The 25,938-nt window shown below is 35.9% G+C and overlaps 1 protein-coding gene across 1 annotated transcript; it reads left to right on the top strand.

Moving 5' to 3' along the window:
• LOC310724727 (uncharacterized protein) lies at positions 1–23,788 on the top strand. Its single transcript, XM_083539007.1, has 8 exons — positions 1–441; positions 5,843–6,630; positions 14,477–14,638; positions 17,714–17,882; positions 18,614–18,741; positions 19,389–19,507; positions 20,901–21,004; positions 21,213–23,788. Exons 1-7 carry the CDS (start codon positions 363–365, stop codon positions 20,992–20,994), a joined length of 1,539 nt encoding a protein of 512 aa, XP_083395133.1. The 5' UTR covers positions 1–362; the 3' UTR covers positions 20,995–21,004; positions 21,213–23,788.
• The last annotated feature ends 2,150 nt before the right edge of the window (positions 23,789–25,938 follow it).

The following is a 25,938-nucleotide window of genomic DNA, read 5'->3' as shown; positions in this document are numbered from 1 at the left end:
AGGCACCCCTCCTCCCAGCTGCTGAGTGGTCGTCCTGCTGGAGGCCGGCGTTCACATTCTCCTCACTGAGTGCAGAAGAGACTCTTTTTACAATATCACACAATCTCATAAAGGCACAGAAGCTTTTACACACTCACATCCAGATAGGTATTTTGGCAACATGTCCAAAAAAAAGACTTTGACGCTTCATTGGATCTAGGTGGGCTATTTAACCCTTCTTTTTCTAAACATTTAAACCAGAAGGAATGGACTATCCAGTTGGCATATTCAAAATATGAAAGGCATCTAAATACTTCAGAAAGGAGGTTTTCATTTTTTCACATTACTGAAGACTGCTGTAACAGCTGTATTGGACTTTCACAATGAGCACAATACGAAGAAAATCGAGCATTGCTTTCAGCTGGCATAAATCATTCACCATCCTTACACCTTGGAGAAAAGGTAAGACTGACTACCTGCTTTGGCACCCTATTATGTGAGATCATGCTACCTCTAATTGGCAGAAAAAAACAGATGGGTTAGTGGCTGCAGAGTTATTTTTATGACTGAGGTGTCAGTTTATTAATTTATTTGTTAATTTATCTATTTATTGCAAGCAAACTGTGTTTCACACCTCTATTTGCCATACATTTACAACTTTAATTATATTTAGCTAATGAGTATTTAAGTTTGGGAACTTATATTTAATAGATATAATATATCTAACATGTTAATATAATTACTTATTACTATATTAAGCATTTCAAAAAATGCTTTAGGCATTCAAGAAATATTATGTATTCACATTTTTTGTCTGCACAACAGGATTTTAAACTTACATTCTACCCTAATTCCTTACAGTCTGTTTTGTTGTGGCTTTGTTATAACCAATAAAGCATGGCATTCTAGAATGTGATAATTTACTTGAAGTAATCAGTTGACTTTAATTAGCAAGATTTAATTGACCAAGATTTCTATTTTTCCCCATCTGTTACAAATGGGAATCAAATGAACATTTATGTGTAATATAAAATGGAGTGCTCTTCCACTATAATTTGTGAAAGAACAATAAATGTTGAATTCTTGTGGGTTAATTAAGAGTTCATGAAGTGCTTGGAGGTTTCCTCAGAATTGGAAAATGCTGAAAAGCTGGATGCAATTTTAATTAAAATTTATATTCCAAAGATATACAACAAATGTTAAGCTGAAAGCAAAATATATTCTGTATTCTAAGATTTGTGCATATTTCTCCTCATGAAAATAAATCATTTCTGTATTTTGAACACAACAAATAAGGGGTTTCTTGGGTGAGATCGATGGAAACTTTAAAAGAAACTTTGAAACACGAAATTATTTAAATAAATGACTGTATTTTCCATTATAAATTCTCCATTTACTACTATTATTATTTGATGCACACTGTTAATTAGGTTTGAATGGATGAAGAATATTGCTGAGGTTCTAAAAGAGTTTTATGTGAAATAAATATTTTGCGTTAAAGATTTATGTATAGGTAAACCATAATTACAAAAGTGACATCGCATGGGAATGTTTGTAAAAAGGCAGACACTGCCACAAACCTTTTTGTTTTGTTTCAGTAAATATTTGACTTATATCAAACCAGGGTTATTGGTGGAAGTGACTCACTAATCCAGGTGTTGACAGCAGACTAAATTACTGTCCTCAATTTTAAGACATTTTGTATTATTTGCCAATCTGTTTGACTGTAAATCATAGAAGGTTTATAATGCTTATGAGTACCTCTAGGGCTTGTAAGTATATATACATCTGAGGAAATCTCTACTGGAGTTACTGCTCCTGCACATTCTTTTCTTATCCTAACAATGTCAGATAATGAAAGACTGGACCTTTCCAGCTCACATTGATAATGTGCCTGGAAGGGCTTCTCAGGATTCCCATCCCAGCCAGGGAATGTAGGGGAAATACTCCATTATCACTCTGAGAGACAGACAGGCGAGAAGTGCTGAGCTTAAAGAAAGAGGGTGGGGGAGGTGGGAAGGTGTGCAGCTGCATTTCGCACCTCATGAAACGTGACATCTGGTCTTTGTCATCTAATGTGAAGTTACACATGACCAAGGAAAAGCAGCAATTTCGTTAAAACCGTTTATCAACTGCTTAGAAAGTCTGAGCTGAGAATGACTTTTGGTCTGAAGTTTCACTCAAATTGGCTGAAGAATGCAGTCATCTTAAAAAATGAATTCAGATCCTGTCAGCCGGTGACTGAATAAGAAACACTTTAAGGAGGAGTGATAGTAGTAGTTCTAAATATGAATTTGTCACTTTCACAACTTTAGTGAAAATATATTATTGATCAATAGCTCAGCCATACCCATAATCAGTATTAAACAAAATGTAATATTTAAATTGAATATAAAATTAAAAACTTTAATACTTTGTTGATGTGCAAGATTGGACACGTTGAGTTACAGAAATTGCACCTTGTGGTCACTGAGTCTGACCACCCATGGTGCTAGTCAGTCTCTGACATTCTCTTGAACCGTTTTAACCATGAAAAAGCAGACCTGTCTTGGCCTGCCTCTGACCTCTCCACCCAGGAGCTCAGCGTCTGAGCCATGGGACAGCCTAGTCCAGGGCTTAGAGAAATCTTATGTGAAAACCTCAGGGTTGGCCAATATGCCTAGTATAACACACTAAGATATTTTCAAGAGGTAATGTATAATTTCAGTTGGTGCAGGTCTAAATTGATTTGGTTTGGATTTTAACCAAGCACATGATATTTTTTCTTATACAAAAAAAATATATACAAAAGACACTAAGTATGATGGTTCTCTGTTCAGAGCTGTCTCTTGTCAGTAGTCACTTCAGATACAGACTAGGTTAAATCTGACTAGGCTACAGTCTTTTACTTAAGACTACATATCTATGCTTTTATCACTGGGGCACTCATCGCGTAAGTGTTCTTAGTCAGCAGACCATAGGAGTTTTTTTTCTTGTTAAAAAAAAACTAACTCTTTCCAACTGCTTTTGTTCTGAGAGCAACACCTGACATTAAACAGTCCAAGGCACTGAGTCAGACTCTGACAATGACATCATTAAAACAAATTAGAGACTTTGCAAAAATAATCTGTGATGAAATACATTGTTGGGGTTGTAACTTGGTAATAAAGAGCTTTAAATTGTTGGTTCTGAATGTAACACCTGTTTCAATGCAGCAAGCAAACAGAAGGTATTGCTGTTTAGTCTGACAGAAAGTTTTGGACATTGTTGCAGGAAGGTTTATCAGAGTGCAAGACTCTTCATGTACTGTTCACCACTCTTTAATAGTATGACTATAATTAAGAAGCTGTAATGAGAGGACTGTAAAAAAAACAACACATAACTGTACATAACTTTTTACAATGTTACAAACCTTCTACATGCAACTACTTCTGTTTCTTGCATTTACATCAAAACGTACATTTGTATTTAGTACTCACAACTTTTTTGTTTTCCTGAAGCCCATAATTAATTTCATAGGCCGCTTAGAGGTTTCACAGAGTACGTACATATGATGGTAAATTCTTGAATTGTGGAAACTCATGTCCATAATATCACATCAACAAAAGAATTAATCCAGTTCTCAAATGGCTAATCAATTATTCTTGATTCTTGATCTAACATGTGTTTTGAATTGTGAAACCTCACAAAATGTCCACATTGCTTACAGATATCTACTGTCTTTCTGTTTCATATCAGCAGTCCCACATTCCTAATCATTACTGAAGTTGAAAAATCAAAGGAAAAAGCTTCATAACTCCATAACTCTTGATTGAGCACTGACTTTTTATATCAGCATAACATGTGAGGGATTTTCCACTAGTACAGAGGGGGAAAAATCATGTCCCCTAAAGCCAAACAACAGCTCCAGGTGGGACATGACAAAAAATACTTGCTTTCCAATGGGAAAGAACTGGGCAAGAAAACAAGATTAAAGCGGTATGTCAAAAGCCTAATGTTTTGGTTTGTAGAGGTTTGAAGCCCAGTTTCCATGGATTTTATGGGTTCAGGTGCTTTTAAAATAATTTACTCGCATAAAACCTCCTGGCGATAAGAGACCAGAGAATGTGGGTGTGTTCTTTTCCAACAATGGTATTAACCTGCTTTTTCTGCTTGTTTGTATTTTTACTGCATTCATACTCTGGTGCACGTACGACCTCAGCATTAGTCACATTCCTGCCTGCCAGGGTCTGGATGAGGGCCTGTTTGATCTCTCTATACCAGCAGCCAGGTCTTGGGGATGTTAATTGAAAACCAAGGGGGATTGAGATGCAGATTGCTTTCTCCTACAGAGTGGCCAAAAATGCTCCACCATCAGCAGTTCTGTATTCCTTGCTGGCATACACTGCTTATGAGGAACCAGTGTATGGCAACCGTATTTAAATTATATTTGCTCAATTTGTTCTGGGCTTTTGACAACAAAAATCCAATAATTGCCTGTTTGTTTATTTGTTGTGCTTGTTTAGTTAAATTAACCTCACATCTTGCACTGGGAAAGAACAACCTGCACATATTCAAAGCTAGTAATATGTAATACATTAACCGCTACATGTAGTGTTTTTCAATGTGCCCTTGTGTATACATATAGTACCTAAACCAACTATGCTAGAAAAATATGATGAGAGACAGAGTCATGAGAGACAGAGGTAGTCTGGTAGACTGGCTGTCAAGAGCATATATCGTCCAGGTCTATGTTATGCTTGTGTTGATATCCCAATGGGAGTTCATGAGAAAAAGCTGGCAAAACACAGCCATTGTTTTGAACTGTGGAAAAAACCTAGACCAGGAGCTTTTATGGCCTCGAATAATTGAAATGGTATCAGTGTTTGTGCAGTGCCACTAAAATCTAAAAACAACTACCCATTTGAATGAAAATAACACATTCTTTTCTCAGGCATGTTAACTGACTGACTATTTTTAAATGAAAAACATTGTTTGTGATCCTGGCAATGTACTGATGTACTGAATATAGTTTATATGACTCTAAATACTTTAAATCAAGTGTTCATAAATAAATATGAATGTAAGAACAAACAGAAAAATCTGAAAACATGTTTTTTAAAAGGTCGAACCTATAGCCATTGCTTAAGGGATCAGAGACAACAGTCTAATTACAGTTTCCAGATAGATAATTTCTGAGTCTGCTGTTAAAACACTTAGCTGTTTGGGAAGGGAGCTTATTATTTAGCAGACCAGGTAACAGGTCTTTAAAATTCGGACAAAAAATAAATTCTTGTCAGACACCTGAAAAGTATCAGATTGCTGAAGGTTAGAAATAGGAGAAGTCACATATGACTGAGCCCTGTAATGTCATTAAGCAAGCCACAAGATCAAAGCTGGACAGTTCAGTGCAGGAGACAGACATAACTATGGGCTCACTGCATCCTGGGCCTTGTGTGGATTTCTGATGTTAAAGAATGCTTTATAGTGTAAAAGATAAGCTCTCATCACTGGGAATTTCTTTTTCACACAGGCCCTCATATACAGTTTTTGTCTGCACTGTGGTCAAAATCAGAAGTTCAGAGGTTTTCCAAAAGGAGAAAAGAGCATTTTCCATATACATGCACCTATTCTGTCACTGAGTACCTACTTATCTTGAAAAAACAAACCTATTTGTGTTCATATAAACTATTTTTTTTTTATACATTGCTATACATGTGATTTAGACTATTTTCTCATTTATTTAATAATTTACTCAAACACTGGGCGGTAACAAATTCCTCTTTTTCCTTCCTTCCTCAAACACGGAAAACGGGATAATGGCTCTCTGTTTTTGTTGTATTAGTACATACCATGATATATTGAGCGAAGTGATTAAAAACACATTTTGTTGTTCTTTTTGCAGGCAAAGGGGATGTGGTGTTAGAAAGTGAGGTTGTACTGACAAAGATGAAGCTCCTCAAAAACATCCATGAGAAACTTCTAAATACGGAGGACTCTGTATCAAACATATCCATGTCTGAACAGGATATCTCTTTACCACTTCAAGTCGAAGAAACAATATCTGTCAACAGTGTGGCACCTGAACCAAAACTGGTGGAGTCAAAAAAAGACTATTTGAATGCAATTTTTTCTAGTTCCCAGTTGCCAGGTTTGTACAAATTTGAATCAGAGGACTCTGGGGTAGAGATGCCTAGTGGAGCGAACTCACCGTCTACTCCAACAGGTTCAGAGCAGAGCTTTGTTGTTCACAGTAGAGAGTCTTCATGTGACTCTGGAAATCCAAACCCTCACATCCAAGCCAGCAGTCGTCTCCTCTCACTGGAAAAGAGTGCAGACTCTTTAGAGACTGAACCAGCATCATGTATATGTGTCCAAGAAACCAATCTGACAGTATTACAAGACAGACCAGAGGATGAGATGGATAATGTTTTGCTGGAGGTTGTAAGAGATTCAGAAAGGTTAGAGAACAGAACTGTAGTGGAAGCCACAGAAAGCTGTGAGGACGGCTCAGTATGTACAGAGACAGAAGATACGATAATAAAGAGTGATGCTACTGAGAACACAGACTCAATTATCCATGCCATTGACACATATGATAAGAACATGGATCTGCCACAGCGGCCATTAAGGAAAAGTACAACGAGTGACAGTCTGGATGAATACATGGACGAGTGCTGCAGGCTTAGTGAGGTAACTATAACAGTTTACCAAATTTGGACGGTATTTACTCAAAGACTTAAGATTGTTCCGGATTTATATAAACAGATCACCACTGTCTATGCAGCTTCACAGTAATAAGACGTTAAGAGGAACAATATTTTACAAGCAAAATTTAACATTTAGGCATTAAAAGTAATTATTTTGGCAAGCACCACATCTTTATTCTCGCAATGTGCTACTGATAAATGGGTTATTATACTTTTTGTGTTATGGTCAGTATTTTCTTTTGTTGATTTAAGAGTTGGTCTGGGCTTTGAGAGATGAAATCTTAAACACTCAAATAGGAAATTCATACCTGGCTTATGTAATAATGTATAAACTTGAAGAACACACATTAGTTTAATATTCAGGTATTTTGGTATCACTATATATAATGCTTGATTTCGATAAAACATTTACAAAAGCAACAGAAGCAATACTCGTTCAATATGAACAGTGTTCTCATTCATGTAGATGCTGGGCAATAAACTCCACGTATTCTGCACCTGGCAGCTGGGCTACAACCTGTCTGATTTGTTGAACATGTCTTCCTTTCATGTTTAAGTAAACCATTTCCAAGTAGCCAATGCCCCAGACAAAAGAGGTTTAACCAATGGATTTCACTAGTCGTTATGTAGATTGCTCTTTCTTTAAGCTGCAAACATTTTTTGCTCTGGTTGTTTGACTTTCTTTCGGCTTCTCCCATCAGGGGTCGCCACAGCGGATCATCCGCATGTTCGATTTGGCACATGTTTTTACTCTGGATGCCCTTCCTAACGCAACCTCCCCATTTATCCGGGCTTGGGACCGGCACTAAGAGTGGCTGGGGTTGGTTCCCTGACAGGGGATCAACCCCCGGCCCGCAGCAGTGAAAGCGCCGCATCCTAACCACTAGACCACCAGTGACCCGCAAAAATTTAGAAGTGAATAAGTAAACGATATTACTGACATTATGTTAATGGAATGACATAATTATCAAATACATAAGCAAAATATTGACTAGCTAACAATAACATTACAGCCATAAAGTAGAGGTAAAGGCAGATGCAAATGCAGTTTTAAGTTTTGTTAATGATGCTGGATAACAAATCCTAAAGATTTAATTTTTTTCAAGAAACCAGCAAGGGGTAAGGCAACCGATAAACATTAAACAGTGCAAATTGTTAAATCACAAAACTAGAATAGCAAATCACAATATTAAATGCTTGGAAGGTTAAGTAATGAGTGTGCAAAGATGATATATGTGGAAATATAGACATTTTTAATATAAAGTAGTGATTGGTGTTTGGGTTTCATTAGAATGCCAGTGACTGCAAAAGTGACCAATTTCATGGATGCTGGGAAGTGTAGTCAACAATTCATCAGCAGCATATATAAAAATGTCTGCTGGTAAATCTTTGCCAGCTTTAGAATTCCCTTAATTTACACTCTTTATTAACAGTAAAATGCTATTATAATAAATAAGACAATTAAGACAATAACACAACCTTAAAGCAACAATAAAATCATAGATATGCCTTGATCATTTTGGTCAACTAATAAGAACAATACAAAATAACTTACTAAAGTGAACCACCAGCTTGGGCAGTAATGAATATCTTTAAGCAGCTGGTAGCTGGTTAGGCAGGATTTTTAACCAGTGTTTCTTTGTTAATACATACAACATTTGATTGAAGAAGTATTTGTAAAATTTGTCAAACTTAAACAAAATTCAACAATAACTCTGGCAAAGCCTGCATTGTATGGTTGCCTTGAGGTTGAAATGTACTACTCCAACCGTTAGACTGAATTCCTCAGAGAAGCCAGAACAAATAAACATTAAATGTCTGCCACTCCTTACCAATGAACAGAATGTTTGGTTGTTTTCTCCCCAGCGTCTGCTGATCCAAACAACTCAGTGACATACGCAGTAATAGCACTTCAGTTTGAATGAGCAGGACAAGCTGCTACAAACTGAGTAGGCTGTCATATTTACATTTTTTGGCTCACATTTAAAATGTTGGAGCAATTTCCATTTGACTGAAATCTACACGTCCTTTTAATGTCAGCATAGACACAATGACTGAAAGGTTACATAATAAAGAATAGTCTTTATTTAGCATAAGTAAAGATCATTCAGCTTTCTGTAAAACCAATGAGAGCAGTATCAGATCTACTGTATGTATTAATATCACAAGGTATACAGTGTGGCAGTTTTAAGTCAGTTTTAAACAGTGAATATAATAAAAACTAAACAAAACTCATCTAATTTTCAAATAGCATTTTTGTTTAGAAGCCACTCTACATCTTCCAATAAAAAGTCTGACGGGTTGACTTGATAACACATCTGGCAAATAAATATGGTTTCCAATAAAATCTCATTTAAATTTTTTGGAACCAAGACTAAAATTTGTCAGTACAGGGCTTTCGGTTCAATACATGTGTACCGAATACAATTCTTTTTACGTACAGAACATAGTTAAAATCTGAGTTGCCACAGGAACGTATAAAGTGACCGGCCGTAAGTTTTTTAGTTTCCACTTCTCACTTTGAGCGCATTTTTTTGTATTTTTAAACTTGAAAACATGCATTGCCAGGGGCGTAAAATTAAAAGATTTGTTTTGCGCATTCATGAAAACGCTTACGAATCAATAGCGCTAGCATTAGCCACTAACAAGGAAGTGTTTAATTCAAGATTAACGATTTTTCACAAACATGGTTATATAGAGGATACAATTTGCAGTGAAATGAAATGGTAAAAAAAAAAAATCTTGAATCCATAACGCTAGCGTTAGCCGATAGTCACTTGCTGGTTAGCAGCTAACATTAGCGCTATTGATTCTTTAGCATTTTCTGTGTAGTTTCAAAAATTTCTCTTGAAAGGAAAAAACCTGACAATTCTGCATATCAAGGGAGTGAATAAATAAAGGATGAAAGGAATGGAGACGTTTGTTAAAAGTATGCTGAAATGAGTAGAACAGTTAAGAAGCTCACGTCTTTAGAAAATTAAATATTAAATGTAAAACACACACACATACACATCAGTATTAACCAAATCGGGTCTAACAAATTATTATTTTTCTTTTCAATTTATTATTATTTATTATTTATTTTGTGCCAATTTAATTGAATACTTAATTAGATGTATTATATTTTTTATAAAATATTATATGATTTAACCAAGCAGGCATTTAATAAAAAAGGTTTTACAATTTTTAATAGTTCAAATGTTGATTATCACAAATAGTAATAATAATAAACCACGTTAATAATTAATGACAAGCAATTTTATGTTTTGCATTTCCTCCCCTAACCGTATTGAAATTGAACCAAACCGTGACTTAAAAACTGAGATACGTTCTGAACTGTGAATTTTGTTTACCACTGCACCCTTTATATATATATATATATATATATATATATATATATATATATATATAATGGGTTTCAGTGCAGTTGATTCTTTAGAGTAGACCATGGGAATCTAAGGGCATAGTGTTCTCTACCATGGCCATGACATGGAGTGTGTTATGTTCTGCTTCTGTACAGTACAGTACTGCTGTCATGGACAGTGTGTGTGGTGTAGTTTTCTGTTCTTTTTATGGAGCCGCACATCACCCAGCACCTTTTCATCTGTGCTGAGTGACTGTGCAGATGTCCGAAATGAATGAAACCAGCATAGCCAAATGTCTAAAATCTATCATTCCTTTGCCTACCTGGATGCGTCAAGCAGGTGTCAAGCTCATATTACTCAGTTATATGTACACAGTTAAAACGCTTTTTCTGTAGTTTCTTTATGTTTTAAAGGCTTTTAAATTGTGTTTTTAAACAGTGTTTCTGGAGTTTAGAGCCACAGTGACGACAGGCAGACTGGGCAGTCAGCTCTAGCTTCATCATTACCTGTCAGCACACCTAATAAACTAATTCCTCTGCCCACTAAACTGAGCTCTTGGACTGAGGAAAGGGATATTGGAACGGGGATTTAAGATATTTTTCCCATCCGCTTCAAACACAGCAACTTCAAAGGGTTCCCCGCTACTTTTCTGCTAATCTGATTTGTTTCCTCCTTATGAAAGTATAACATAGCTGCAGTGCTGCTTTTAAGGAAAGGGAAAGGGGGCTATGCTGTAGAGATGTCTATACAAAAAACTAAGACTTTTATGGCAACAGAACTCATAAAAAGGATTTGATTTCCAATCCAACCTTATGACTGTGGCTCTGTCTAGGTGAGGCTTCATGTGACATTCAAAACATGTCGTGTAATTACGCAAAAAATTTATATACATTGTGTAAGAAGGCAAAATAGATAGGGTTATTTCCATGCTTGCATCTATAAATGTATAAACACAGCCTGTTACTGTTGGGTGTCATTAGCAGTGGTTTGCGTCCATAGACTTTGTTGGCAGGACAACATTAATAACGACAAAGATTCAAACAACATTACAAAGAGCAACAATCACACTTGATTCATGCTATAGACTAATCTAGCGAGACTTTAGAATAACACTGTAATAGGCACAACATATGCAGCATTTACAACATATCCAGCATACACACTTGCAGTTCATTGTCGTGGTTTTAGTCATACATTGGTTTATTAAATTGAGATTCGGCAACATTTTTACCTTAATGACATCTCATGGATAAAAAAAAATAAAAATACTGCTTTGTTCATAATAGACACACTAATCATTTGCCTATTATGGAAATTTAATGGATTTTATTCCAAATGTATTTTTATTTATTTTTTTATTTTTTTTTATAAATCAAGGAGTATACTAGCCCACTGAGGTAGTTAAAACCACAAAACATTCATTAGTTTAATATGTTCATAGAGTAAGCAAGGGGGAGATTTCTGAACCAGTAGACATCTATTAGCCCCCATAACGGTACACTGTAAAATTTCACAGCCCCATTAACTAATGTTAATTCATTTCTTTTATATATTCTATTTCTTTTCCAACTCCGATTATCATGACAACATTTGCATTTTGAAACCTACTATGTTTTGAGCTGAAACAAAGGTTATTTTTAGGTTACGATTTTAAGAATACTTCAGTATCACCCCAGGTTTTGCGGATCCTCCCTCAGTCATTTATTTTTATCCAGATGAAAAAGTATTCTCTTAGTGGGGGTTATCAGTTCCAATACTGAAAGGCTAAAATCCAGCACATCTTGTGATTTTTCTGTAAAAAATAAATGTAATTCGAGTCAACTGTTAATTGTCATGCTTAATATTTGTTTTAGAGAGAAATACTGTAGCACAATTGTAGCTTTTCGACAAAGTTTGATTGTATTGGCATGATTTTTTTTTTGTTTAATCTTAAGGAGCTGCTTTGGGAAAGCTTTATGCCGATGTGTACATATGCTGAATGATAGACATTGTGCTGCTTGTGTGGCTCTTCAAATCAGTCTAAATGTTTGTCTCACATCATAAATATTTGAACACAATTACATAATCTGTAAAAACTAGTCAGTATGCACAGTTTACATGAGAAAACAACTTGACTTGTTTACCTCAGTACACAACTTGGAAAACATGTATTCACATATTTGACAGTTGTTTTCACTTAGTTTGCTCTGGTTACTACAAAAAACACACCTTTTCCCATATCTCTCACCCCACCCCACATCTGGCTGGTCATTCCACTCGGATGGAGTCATGATTAGGAACGTATTTGCGCATGAGCGGGGTGCTGTAATCTTTTTAAGGAAAATATGTTTTTTTTCCTACCAGGGTTCTTCGATAGATCATCAATTTGATCTATACTTACAAACTCTAACTCTAAAGAAATATATATGTTGCTCGAATACCACCCAAACACTATAACAAAGCTGTTTTTACTTGGACTGACAATGAGTCATGACAACCTCCTGACTTTGAGAAGTTATGACCCTTATGCACAATATAATAACAAAACCATTGAGCTTTTATTAGTGTCAGTTTGTGGAATAATGTGGCCGTCTTATTTGAAGGGGGAGGAAGTGAAGGGTGTGGGGCTTTCCCGAGCACTTCCCTTTTCCCCTTACTCAGGACACTAGGGATCCTGAGAAGGATAAGATCTGCTGAACCTCATCCTTAAGACTCAGAGACTAATAGTAAAAAACTAATGACTGGCTTTCCCTTGTTCTTATTACACAGCATGTGAGAATGTTTACATCATCCTGTAGGATTTTTGGATTTAATAACCTTAAAAACCTGAAGCACTTGGTAATCTCTCACCTGCAGTCTGACACAGAGAAGTGAATTAACCAAAAAACAACAAATGAATTAATCAGTCATATAATAAATAAAGTAATTTCATAGTCACACTTTTTTGCTAGTATAGATACTTAATTTGAGATTCAACACTCACTCACTTTTAGCGACTGCTTTACCCTGGACAGTGTTGCGGTAGATTTGAGTTCTGGGAACACTGGGAATCAGTCTGTCATAGGGCACCAAGCACACACATTTTTACACTCATTCACACCTAGGGGAAATTTCACTTTGCTGGTAATATTTTATTTATATCTACCCATACAGACATGGGGAGGACATTGTGCCAGTGAATATTAAATGGCAAAATATAGTTATGGTTTCTTAACAAAAATTTTGGCATACTGTATTTTAATGTGATATATAATGGCAATACTCATATATGACTGTAGCTCATGGTCATAAGTGTGTAACCATGACCTTTTAAGAATCGCACACTCCGTCAAAGGAAATGACTGATGTCAGGTCCCAGAGTTTTTGCTCCCTGTTATGATTTCGTCTTCTATTGTTTAGCCTTTGTGTTTCCACTGATGGTGGGCTTGGGGATGTAAGTGGCACGGAAAAGCTTTCTGGAGGAAAAAAAACCCTGGACCTGAGATCATATCCTGCTTTTGTTGGGGTGCTTTTTGGAATGTGGATAATTGTATAAATATTTATTCAAAATTTCCTTTTTATATTTTGTAAAACATGGGCATTTGGAGTTTATGCAAATTACAAATCAACAGATTTGGCTTCAGTGGGCTTCTTGCTCACAATGAATGCAGTGACTAAGGCTTAAGAAATGAGAAGCATAATATTTGTAGAATCATGACATTGTCTTAAATATTGTGGTTGATCACTCCACAGTGGTGGCACAAACCTTGTGTATACAATTCGAACCTTAAGTCCATAGTCCTGAAGTAGTTACTGATGCTGATGAAAAAGTGATTTGCATCAAGGATATTTAAAGATACTTTAGATGATTTTCAATTAAATTTCAACTAAAATAGCACCATGAACAGTGTTGCACAAACCTGTTTTAAATGCATGCTAGGATGTCCATACAAATGGATTGCAATATCCTGTCAATATATATAATACTATATAAAACAATAAAATATAATAAAAAAAAAAAAAAAAAGAAAAATTATATATATATATATATATATATATATATATATATATATATATATATATATATTCTTTACACTTTGGGAGAAATAAACAGTGTGGCTCTTTATATGAATGGACTGCTGGCTATCATCAATGTTTTTAAAAGAGCAATAGTGTGAAGAAGTAAACATGCACATGTTTCTTTAATGATTTTACTAGCATTAGAGCTTATTCTAAACACGTGTTTCAAATGTGCTTCTACAACTATTAAAAAGTCCAAATAAAATTTCATTGTAAATATAAAAATGCTTTTTAAAATGTTTGGTGGGAATAATCTCATGCTTTGGCATTTACACACTCACTAACATGCCACTACGTGTTTTTTAAGGTACAAATTTCCTATGGCATTAAGTCAATACACTTTGACTTTCTACATATTATGTTGCAGATCTGTTCTCATCAGTTCTTAATTCTAAATGTAATTTTTGTTTCCATTCTGTATGTCAGGTAAATCAGGCTCAGGCCAACCCATTGGGCTCAGGATTGGGCTATTTAGAACACATCTGCCAGCTCATTGAGAAAATCGGGCAGCTTCAGGAGCACAACCTGAAACTGCAGAAACAGATATGTGTCTTGCAGAAGGACAGCACGATGAAAAAAACTAAAGAGGTAGGTCCTTTTTTCTTTAAAAAAATAATAAAAAAATTACAGAAACAGACACATCCTAAGCAATAATCACTGCATTTACAATAGCTAAGACACATTAGGTTTAGTTTTATTAAAACTAGAAAATGAATTAAATAGTAAACCCAAACTATGTTCTGTCTATGCTCAACAAAATATTTTTTTTTAGCATGTTGCTTTAGGGTTATTAAAGTAATCGTGTAGCCTCCGTGTACATCCAGATGGTTTGTTTGTCAGATTAGAGTACATTTAATAAAAAGAACATTTGGGTTTAGGCCTAATACACAAATGGTCCACATATTTTAGGACATCCCCATGGCTTGTACTCTACGCAGCTTAGGTTTTTTTTTGTATTGTCTCATGTTGATGCTAATGCACTTAATGCACTTCCTGCAAGGGACAGTGGAAATAATATCATCCTATAGTCCAATGGGTCACATTTTTTAATTTTTAATTACAAGTTGCTGTGAAAAGAATAAAGACCATGCTGTATTATAGTCTACTACATGATAAGTGAGTGAGAATGTAAAATTCAACACTGGTGTGATTCACCAGTGTTACAAACTACATTGGTCACTATTTCTTTAGTAGAAGTTCATCTATGGAATGTATTATACTTCCTTGATCATCCTTTACCCACCTTTGTCCCACTATAGACATCTACCCTATGACTAAAAACCCATGCCAGCACATTGTGTGGATGTCTGTCTGCCTTTTAAAGACTTTGGCCACTGTGAGAGCTGTTTTGTTCATGGTTTTTCTAGAAAGTCTGTTCCAAACTGGCAATGTCAGGTTGGGCGCTGGGTCCGGAAAAGCTTTTTGCGACACAGTATGTGAGCCCAGCAGGGAGTCGCACTTCAAAGTAATCAAAGAAAGAGAGGCGAAAGTGAGGGATTGGCATAGGCAGCCATTCTGAATTAAGACTAAGAATCCTCTTATTTTTAAGAGTTAGAGTTTCATTAGCACATTCTGGTAAAATACTCTAAATATTTATAAATCTTTTTCTCCCTTCCTGTGTACATTTTATCCCATTCTGGAAAGCTATGTTGCAACAGTGGTGTGTTTTCATAGCAACTTGATATCTTGTACATGTTCTGTAACCTAAATGAATGCTCCATTTTTGCCCCTTTTGGTGACAGTTGTATGAAGCTTTAGCAAACATGGGTAGAAGGTAATCACCAGTGGTATTATATTCTTAAACAAAACAATGCTTTCAATGGTGGGCAAAAGTTGTGGACCACACTGCTTGTTCATTCTCTCTGTTATGTGTGCATGATGGATTGAAAGGCAAAGGGGCCACAACACGCCATCGCACACATCAAAAGACAGGGGAACTCTGCTGAAACGTGCCCCAGTCTCTGTAATAATGGGCCCAGTTGACATGCCAGTCTCCTCCCTGCTGCTTCTAGCCACCCTCCTCTGCACACTCAAGACAGCCTTTCATTTGTAGTCATTATAATCCTTCACAACCCAGACAATAAGCAGTTACCACCTACATGGTCTCATTTCTCTTACTGCTCCACTACATATTATCAGTGTAGTGTATGACCAATCTTGACAGTGGAGAGAAATTGTGAAAGGAGAAATGGCACTGATTTTACATATACTGTATGCCGATAGTAGAGGTATCACGTTACTGATGTGCATTTCATAAAAATGCAGGAAAATATTTTTTTTTTATTTTAATAAATCAGACATGAAATTTTCAATAATACAAGTACACATAATTGCTCAAATTCTTTAAATAAGAAGGTCATGGCCTTTTTTCTGTACATCATGCTAATGTTTATGATTAATGTTGTCTCTCTAAATGTGGTATATGTATGTGATTTACACCACAGCATTACAGCATGAGGACAATAACAGGAAAAAGCTATGGTTGCTCACACAGCTGCTGTTTTGTTGAAGTTAAAATAGCTAGGGCGGTCCTAGAAGGTTGTTTTAAAGATAATAATAAATAAGTCTTAAGTTACATCATATCTTAATTATTTGGTATCTTCTACCATGTGCAATGATCTTAAGAAAAATCCACAGGCTGGGAGAAATTAGCAGTGCTGAAACTGAATTAGTTTCAGCTCATAGTATATTTACTGTATGTGCAATGACAGTGACGCCAGCTGATTATACATAATGAAATGCTCATTGGATTTAAGTTGAGTATTATTCAGCTTGTGCTGCTAAAATATCTGTTACACATCATCAGAAACGGAACAAGGTTAATTACTCGCCTTGGACAAATCTCTAAAAGTGTGAAAACTGTAGGCACATATAGTCTAATCAAAACATAGAATAAACATAGCATGGGTTTTATAGACTTCAAATACTTAATAAATTACAAATCATTAATGTAACTGTCTGGTCCTGTGTGTGTGTGTGTGTGTGTGTGTGTGTGTGTGTGTGTGTGTGTGTGTGTGTGTGTGTGTGTGTATAAAATTTGCTTACTTATTTGCCTCTTTATTACACAGTTGATGAGACCTTGTCATATGCACAATCACATAAACAGCCTTTATGCTACTGATACATATTACATTTCAGTCTAATATAAGATTTAGAATGAGACTTATTGGCCAAGTTTCCCTGAGAATGGGATGAATTTGTTGCTGGTTTAAATCCAACCAACAGTGCACATTTTACATAGAAGCATGTCATGTTCGCATTTTTCTGTTAGCGAAATAGCAATTTTGTTTAGAAAAATTAAATTCACACAAATATGTAAGCCTACCTAAAGTAGAAATATTACCAAATTATACTTATGTACACTTTTAAAGTATTCCTACTTTGATACTGCACATTACAGCAGACAACAAAATTTTGTGATGGCTAGCATAATTTTGCACTTACATAAATATGAAACAGATGTTGAGCATACTTTGGCTCAGCAGCCAAGTATGTTATGCTGAAGGACTTTTCTTGACCCATGGGTGTGAACAATAACAAGCTGAATTATCCTTATGTGTACTCTGACCCCTGTGGTTCAGTAACTTATCATTATTATTACTGAATTGAATTTAAATCTGCTAAAACAGATAATCAACAGCACCTGATTCCTGTTTGTTTCAGGATTTCTTCCTACAGCATTGTCACTGTGGAGCAGGCAGCTTGGCTTTTCAAGAGTCAAAGAGACATTCACGCAGTGACTACACCAGCCTAACAGCATCTAGCGGCACATTGTCTGACCTATCCACCATTCCAGAGGGCACACATATCCCCCTCAGGCCAGCCTTCAGCGGTCAGTACAGCACAAATGTGAGATAGTTTGGTTGTTAACAAAAGGTACATTAGGATACTACCGCATCTTCTGCATCTGCACCAGCAATTGCGAAAATGCCAGGATTGTTTGGTGTTTTTTTTTTTTCATCTCAAAAGCATCAAAATTTGTTCAAAATCTCCTTGAACCAAATGAATTAGTACTTGTGAAAAATGTGTGAATTATTACTTACTACATAATAAATGTTTACGTATGACTGTAATGTGATGACTGGGGAAAATTTGTCTTGCTTTACACAAACCACAGGGGACTTCAGGTGCATATTCCCCTCAGGTTCACCTTGGGTGTGTCTCAAATAAGTAACACTGCCCAAAACAACACTAGAGTCATTTCCAAATGTTTTTCTGTCTTATTCTCTAAGCATCAGACATTCCCTTATGTGTGGGGGTAGCAGTTCGGGGGAATGTTGGATTGAAAGGGTAATTCCTGGCATTTGGGTTATAAAGACAGAATCTCTCAAATTGTTTAAAATCAACAAGGATTTTAGAATTCTATGCTCCATTCCTGAGTAGAAAACTAGTGTGTGCATGTATGGCTGTGTGCATGTGCCAAACTAAATCCAGAAATCCCAGAGGATCACTGATTCACTTGACCATCTGTCATAACAATTCCTTCCTCTTTATGATAACTGTTTCTGACAGTGTAACTGTATCATGTAATAATGATCTTTGTCTGGTTTGATTTTTGGACAGATTGTGAAGGAGGCCGCCAGCAGATCGCGCCTGTGTGGAGAAAAGGCTTTACCAGGAGAAGTTATACAGAGGGGGAGGCCAGATACCTGAATGACAGCTCAGAGGTTCTCTTTGCTCCCCATAGACGAGTGAGTCATGTGTGCTGATAAACTTTAGTAAACTCTTCTCTGACTCACACTAATGATTTGTCATCATGTGCAGTCATGCATACTACACATAGGACTATAAGGGAGGCTACACCAGTGAGGCTCATGCTGTCATATTATACTTTTAACTAAAACATAGCAGAAGCACATATGACTGATATACATGTAGATATATGACTGATATACATAAAGATGAAAAACTTTTTAGCAGTACATAACACTATAATATGATCCGTGAAAGAGAGAGAGGTAAAGTGCCTCAGTTTAAAGTTCTCTCTCTCTCTCTCTCTCTCTCTCTCTCTCTCTCTCTCTCTCTCTCTCTCTCTCTCTCTCTCTCTCTCTCTCTCTCTCTTTCTCACACACACACACACACACACACACACACACACACACACACACACACACACACACACACACACACACACACACAAAGACAGACATAAACACAACTTCAAAAATTGTAACCATACAGAATGGACAGACATGGTTTTATGAAATATAATGTATAATGTTTGCAGTCATTTACATATTCTACTCAAACAATTGTATACAATATTAACACTTGTTAAATAAAATAAAATAAAAAAAATAAATACAAATATTTCTTTATTTGCTGTGTGTATGTGTAGTCGGAGAACTATGCATGGGGCAGGGTGAAGGAGTTGGTGAAGAAGAGCAAGCTGAGAAACCAAAGTAGACTTGGTCTGTCCTCCAGCTCCTTTAAGAGATCATGTCCACAGCTATACCGGTATGTGATGCCCATTTTGATTATGATTTTGATTATGATTATTGTATCTTATCAATTTAATCTAGATTACATTTGTCCCTAGAAACCCAGAAAAATATAGTACAATCTAACAAGACAAAGTGAGGTTCAATAGCTAGTAGGCACAAAGATGATATTATAAATGTACATCTTTGAAAGAAAGTTAGAATGTATATTTTGTGAAAGTCATCAAACAGCTTTACACTACACCTTTATTATTATGTACAATATGACCATCACCCAACCATCCTTTGTCATAGTCTAACCTTCAATACTATGAGGTCCATGGTTATTTTAACAACAACAAAAAATTTAATAGCCTTACAGTGTTAATTCCCTGACAATTTGTTCACCTAAATATAACAGTGTCATTACACCTAAACGAATTAGTACATTAAACAACAAAGGAAGTTTATACCTTTTATAGTCAACTGGCATATATGTCCTCCATGTGTGTATAACACAGAATACAAGTCTGGTTTCTTAAGTGTTGAAAGCCTACTATTTATTTGAATCCTTAATGGCAAATTATACTGATTTCCACAAACAAATGAAAAGTGATATGTCAATTAAGACATGAAAAACAACAGTTTTGAGCACCTAGTATGATAACAATGTATCTCAGCAAACCTCCTGTGCATCTCCTCTAATTCCTTAGCATACTTTAGTCCTGTTCTCATGTGGTAATTGGTGACTAGTACTGGCTTCTGTAACTGTAAAGGGAGTTATTTATCAGGTTATGTGATGTCATGCACAATCATTTTGTATTTCGGGTGCTAATTATACATAGCGATGCATTCTTGCGCAGCAGATTCTTTTCAAAGTTTTCTACTTCGGTATAAGGTTATGCTTCAAGAGTTTTAAGTGAATTTTCTAGGTGTTAGGCCATATATTGGAACAGTGGCCTAGCTTTGTTTAAGAGTTTGTTAGCAAGAGGAATCTGGTAGGAGTCACACAGCTTGTTAAAAGAACAACTCTTTCTCTGCCCCCTTCGACGTCATGCTCAAGTGAGCTGTAGTCCTCCTCACATGTGCTTTGGCATGGGCTTAGATGAATAGTTTGGGGCTGCAGTGTCAGGTTCAAGGTATGCTTGGAGGAGTAGGAGCATTGCACTCATTATATGAGATATGGATATGCCAGTTGCACATTCATCCCAAGCAAGAGTTTTAATTTCCTGTGGAAAACTGTTAAGGGGACAGCTTAACCTTTTACATGTGTTTACTCATAAAATACACAGATGAGAAATGTAGTATTAAAGATACTAAACCCATGTGATTCAGCAAGTTTGAAAATATGTAGAATTTACAAATGTCTAGTTAGAATTCATGTGCATAAATTATTGAAACTTAATATTGTTTATCTGTTTCATCTACAGGCCTGAAGTGGGACAAATGGAACTCTCGGGAAGAGACAGGAACTCTATGATTGTCCTTGGGCATCAGAAATTTGATTATCATTGGCCTCATTAGCACTGATCTGGTCAGTCAAACAATCTTGCAATGATACTAAATATTGGTTTCTAATCTGCTTTACCATTTTAAGTTTTTACACATAAAGGTTCAGTTAACTGTAGTGCAAGCAATGGGCATAAGCAGTTCCGCATTGCAGTGCTATCTTTTATGAATATTGCTTAACTAGAGCAGATATTCATTTGTTCACAGATTTACCCTCTTTTACTGTTTTACAGCTGGACACTGAACAGATGCAGTATAATGAGAAAACATTTCCCTGAAGAGGAGGACATGGTGAAGTTGTACAGAACATGGGCAAAAGAAGATTGAGAAAAGGGAGGACAAGATGAGGTTGATGAGAAAGTGATCTGTGATTGGTGAGAGAAGGGTACATATAAAAACTTTCACACACACAAAAAAGCTCACACCCACAATGTTTAAAAGGAATCTCTGTATGGTTTTATGAGTGTACAATGGACCTAAAAATATGACTAGTTCCATGTCACTTTGTATGTTAGATACTATAATTGAATGTCATAAAAGTTTTGTCCATTAGTATATGCAGTGCATTGCACAAGATATGTTACCAGAGCGATTTTTTTCTCAGAGCAGTATACATTTCAATATATTTGGATGAAAAAAAAAAAAACTAACAGGGATATTATTAAATTCAACAATAAACTATGCAAAAAAATATTTATATAAATTCTGTACTATGAGCTGCTTTTGCTCATTCTCAAGTTTTGAAACATGCAGGATACTGTCAAGTAGTGTTGAAAAATATAGAGCCTGTAAGCTTTCACTGCAGCTGATAGCCCTGTAGTCCATTTGACTGTCAGGTGTTACACACTGCTCATGATCATATACAGTATGTCACAAAAGTAAGTACACCCCTCACATTTCAGAAACCATTTTATTATATGTGATCAAGGGGCAATACTATAGAAATGGCAATTAAATATATTTTTTTAGAATAGTCAATGTATAGCAGTACAAATGTATTGTTCTAAAACAAACAGCCATTGTTGTCTAAATAACTGGCAACAAAAGTGAGTACACCCTAATGTCAAAACTGTGTCCAAAGTGTCAATATCTTTTTGTGAGCACCTGTGTTATGTAGCACTGCCTTAATCATCCTGGGCATGGAATTCCCCAGAACTGCACAGGTTGTTGCTGTAATCCTCTTTCACTCCTCCATAATGACATCACAGAGCTGCTGTATGTTAGACACATCGTGCTTCTCCACCTTCCGCTTGAGGATGCACCACAGGTGCTCAATAGGGTTCAGGTCTGAAAACATACTTGGCCACTATATTACCATCACCTTCAGCAAGACAGTTGTCATCTTGGTGGCATCTGTCTCCTTCAACGAACTGCAGCTCTCCAGTACCAGCAGCACTCATGCAGCCCCAGGCCATGATGCTACCACCACCATGCTTGACTTTAGGCAAGACACAATTTTCTTGGTACTCGTCACCAGGGCTCCACCACACATGCTGGACGCCATCTGAGCCAAACAAGTTTATCTTGTTCTAGACCACAGGATATTGTTCCAGTAATTCATGCTCTTGGACAGTTCATCTTCAGCAAACTGCTTGCGGGCTTCCTTCTGGGATGACGGCCATGCAAACCGACTTGTTGCAGCGTGCGTAGTATGGTCTGAGCACTGACAAGTTGCCTCTAAAGCAATGCTGGCAGCACTCATGTGTCTGTTTTTTGAAGGCAGCTTCTGCATCTGAGGACTCAACTTTTTTGATCAACCCTTGTGAGGCCTGTTCCGAGTGGAAACCATCTTGAAAATCCACTGCACTGAAGGGCCACTGCACTGTAACTCAGTTTTAGGGTGTTTTGTCTTCTTATAGCCTAGCAATCTTTGAGGAGTGCAACAATTTTGTGGCCAACTTTGTGGTTAGTGCTTTGACATGAGGTGTCATAATGAACATGCAGTGGTCAGTATAAGAGAATTGTACTTAAAGCACCAAATTCACACAGCTCTAATACAAGATACACATATTTGTATGTTTCTTTAAAGCAGCCAAAAACATGAACATGATGAATAGGACATGAACTTTGCATGGTTACACGACATACAGCTGTTATCACAGGGTGAACTCACATTTGTTGCCATTTATTTTGACAATAATAGTTATTTTTAGAGGACAGTAAATCTGCACTGCTATACAAGCTGCACATTGACTACACTAAAATATATTCAAGTATCTTTTCTGTAGTATTGTCCCTTGAGAAGATATACTAAAATGGTTGCTGAAAATTAAGGGGTGTACCCACTTTTGTGAGATATAAAATCTACATAAAAATTACATCATAACCAGTTTGCTTGGAATGTGACCAAGAGTGTAAATGCTGTGTAAGGTAAATATATAACATATACAGGACAGCATACAGTGATTTAAGCAAGACAAGCTGACTTCTATGCCCAGTGCAAAGCCAAGTTAGTACACAACTGTAGCACTGTAACCTACTCTGTGAAACATAGTTAACAAAGGAAGAATCATTATTTGTGCATGTTTTACATTGTGTATTTTGGTTTTGGTGAGAGCATTAAACACTAGTTGGTTAACTATATATTGTATACTTGCAATGTTGTATTTACAAGTTTACATACTGAATTTGTCAGATTTCTTCTTCAGAGAAAAAAAAAAGAGATGTATGACTGTTGATGTATTGAAAATAATTTTCTTATACTGTGTATTGTTCTATATCAAAATGAATGGAATATTTCAGTATGCATATTGCATTCCTATTCCAATTTTTTTATTTTAATAAATAAAATTGTGATATTTCTAAACAAGCAATAGTCCTATTTATGTTTCACAAATATTATTCATTCCTTTATCAAAGATTACGTTCGACTGGATTGAATCAAGTGGTTCAGTTGGATTCTGCAGGACACAAGTCATCCTTTCATGTATTGCTACCTCCTGAATAATCCAATGGTTATAGAACAGGAGGTTTATACAACTATTGAGATATTTAAAAATACATCAGCTGTTCTTTTTGTCAAAGGCTTTTAAATTATATAAATGAAATTACTGATATTTGTTTATATAATAAAGTGATATTTAAGCCTGCTTGACTTATTGTATGATATTTATGTAATTGCATATTTATTAGTTTAGATTAAAAAAAAGCTCAAATCCTTTAAATGTATACACTTGTCATTCATGCAATTACATTTTAATTAATTGAAACTCAAACATAAATAAAACTTGAACAAGTGCTCAGGGTTGTGGTAGATCTGGAACGAATTCTGTTAACACATCAGCATATTTTTGGGAGGTGAGAAAAAAACTTTCTCCACACAGACAGTAACCTGAGCTCATTTCTCCCCCAAAAAATAAATTAAATTAACTAGACAGACTAAAGTCCCTAATATTTCATCGCTTACATGCATTTACATGTGCACAACCTGAGCAAACAGAAACAGATTTGAATTCTTTTTGATTGATGTCTTCCTCAAAGTAGCACTGTAAATGCCACACCAGACAGAGTAACTTAGCAAAAGAATCATAATAGCATTTTTTGCAGAACAAAGATAAGTCTAATAAATATCTGACTCTGATAACAAAGGGCAATATTAGCTTTCAAAAGCTGGGTGGCTGGTGGAGCAACAAACCTAGTAAACCTAGTACTTGATTACACCGCACTGGCTAACCAGCATTAATTCTTTCATTTAAAATGATCTTAACATACAGTTTTCTTTGATTGTTGTTGTAAAGATTGAGTTTCAAATAAATAAGATGTTTCCCGTGGGCTCACCAACTGCAGGAGGGACCGTAAGGAAAGGTGCTGTGAGGATTGGGCAGCAGTCGAAGGCGGGGGCCTGCTTAGACTGCTGCCCCCGTGACCCGAATTACGGATAAGCGGGAGAAAATGAATGAATGAATGAATGAATGAATGAATAAATAAGATGTAATAAAGTCATATTTGACTGAAATGAAAATCTACATTGTGAAACTTCATCTCAAGATTCTTTCTCTTTTGGCTGTGGTTAAGTACCAAGCTCATATGTTAATATTGTTATTTAGCTGAAATGAATGGGAATAAATTAGGCTTGATATGTCACCCGTTAAATATATTATGTGATATGGAAATGACCTAATTGAATGCACGAAAGTATTTAGAAGCAAAGCTTGCGACATCCTCTAAGTGAAAAAAGCCTATTAGGCATGCCAGAGTGATGAATATCTTGTTGGAAAACAACAAAGAGAGGAAATGGTTTTGGGTCTGCACAACTTTGAGACGCAAAAAAAATCTGTCTACATTAGAGAACCAATGAAAATTTTAGCTGTCATCCACTTTTGTTAAATCATTTGTCTCAATGTGAGATTGTGTTTCAGCAATAAAACAATGGTATATTAATGATTACAGCTACAGTGATGTTTGAGTGCACGAAGTTTCTGCATTAGCATAATCAGATTTTCTTTAAGAGGAGAACCTTCTTATTATATTTGTACTTTTCTACTGAAGAAAATGATACAACATTAAATTTTTTTGAGTGCAAATGTACCAAAAAAATACCAATACCATTGGTTTGTATGAATTAGATTTTTTAAATTGGATTTTGGATTTCTAAGCATAGAAGCTACAACTCTAGTATGTTGGTGAATTTTCTCAAATAAACTACTTGTTTCAGGTCCTTCTGTAACATTTCTATTGGATTAAGGTCAGGATCATGGCCTCATGAACATTCAAATTAGCCAGTGTGGGAGATGCTTTTAGATTGTTTAGAAGTTACCGTTGGTTCTTTTGTGACCTTGCAGACTAATACATGCTCTTGCATTAGTCTTGCTCTTAGAGTGATCTTTGTTGCTCAATCACTCCTGGGGAGGGTTCCTTTATTTGTACACAATCTGTCTGAATGATTTTGTAAAAATTTTCCAGCCTGACAAGCATCAACAACATATGCAGAAGGCCTTGTCTGGGAAGCATTGTTTGATA

This window comes from Silurus aristotelis, assembly GCF_946808225.1.
Source record: "Silurus aristotelis genome assembly, chromosome: 4".
Lineage (NCBI taxonomy): Eukaryota > Metazoa > Chordata > Actinopteri > Siluriformes > Siluridae > Silurus > Silurus aristotelis.
This window is presented reverse-complemented; position numbering and strand designations above follow the sequence as displayed.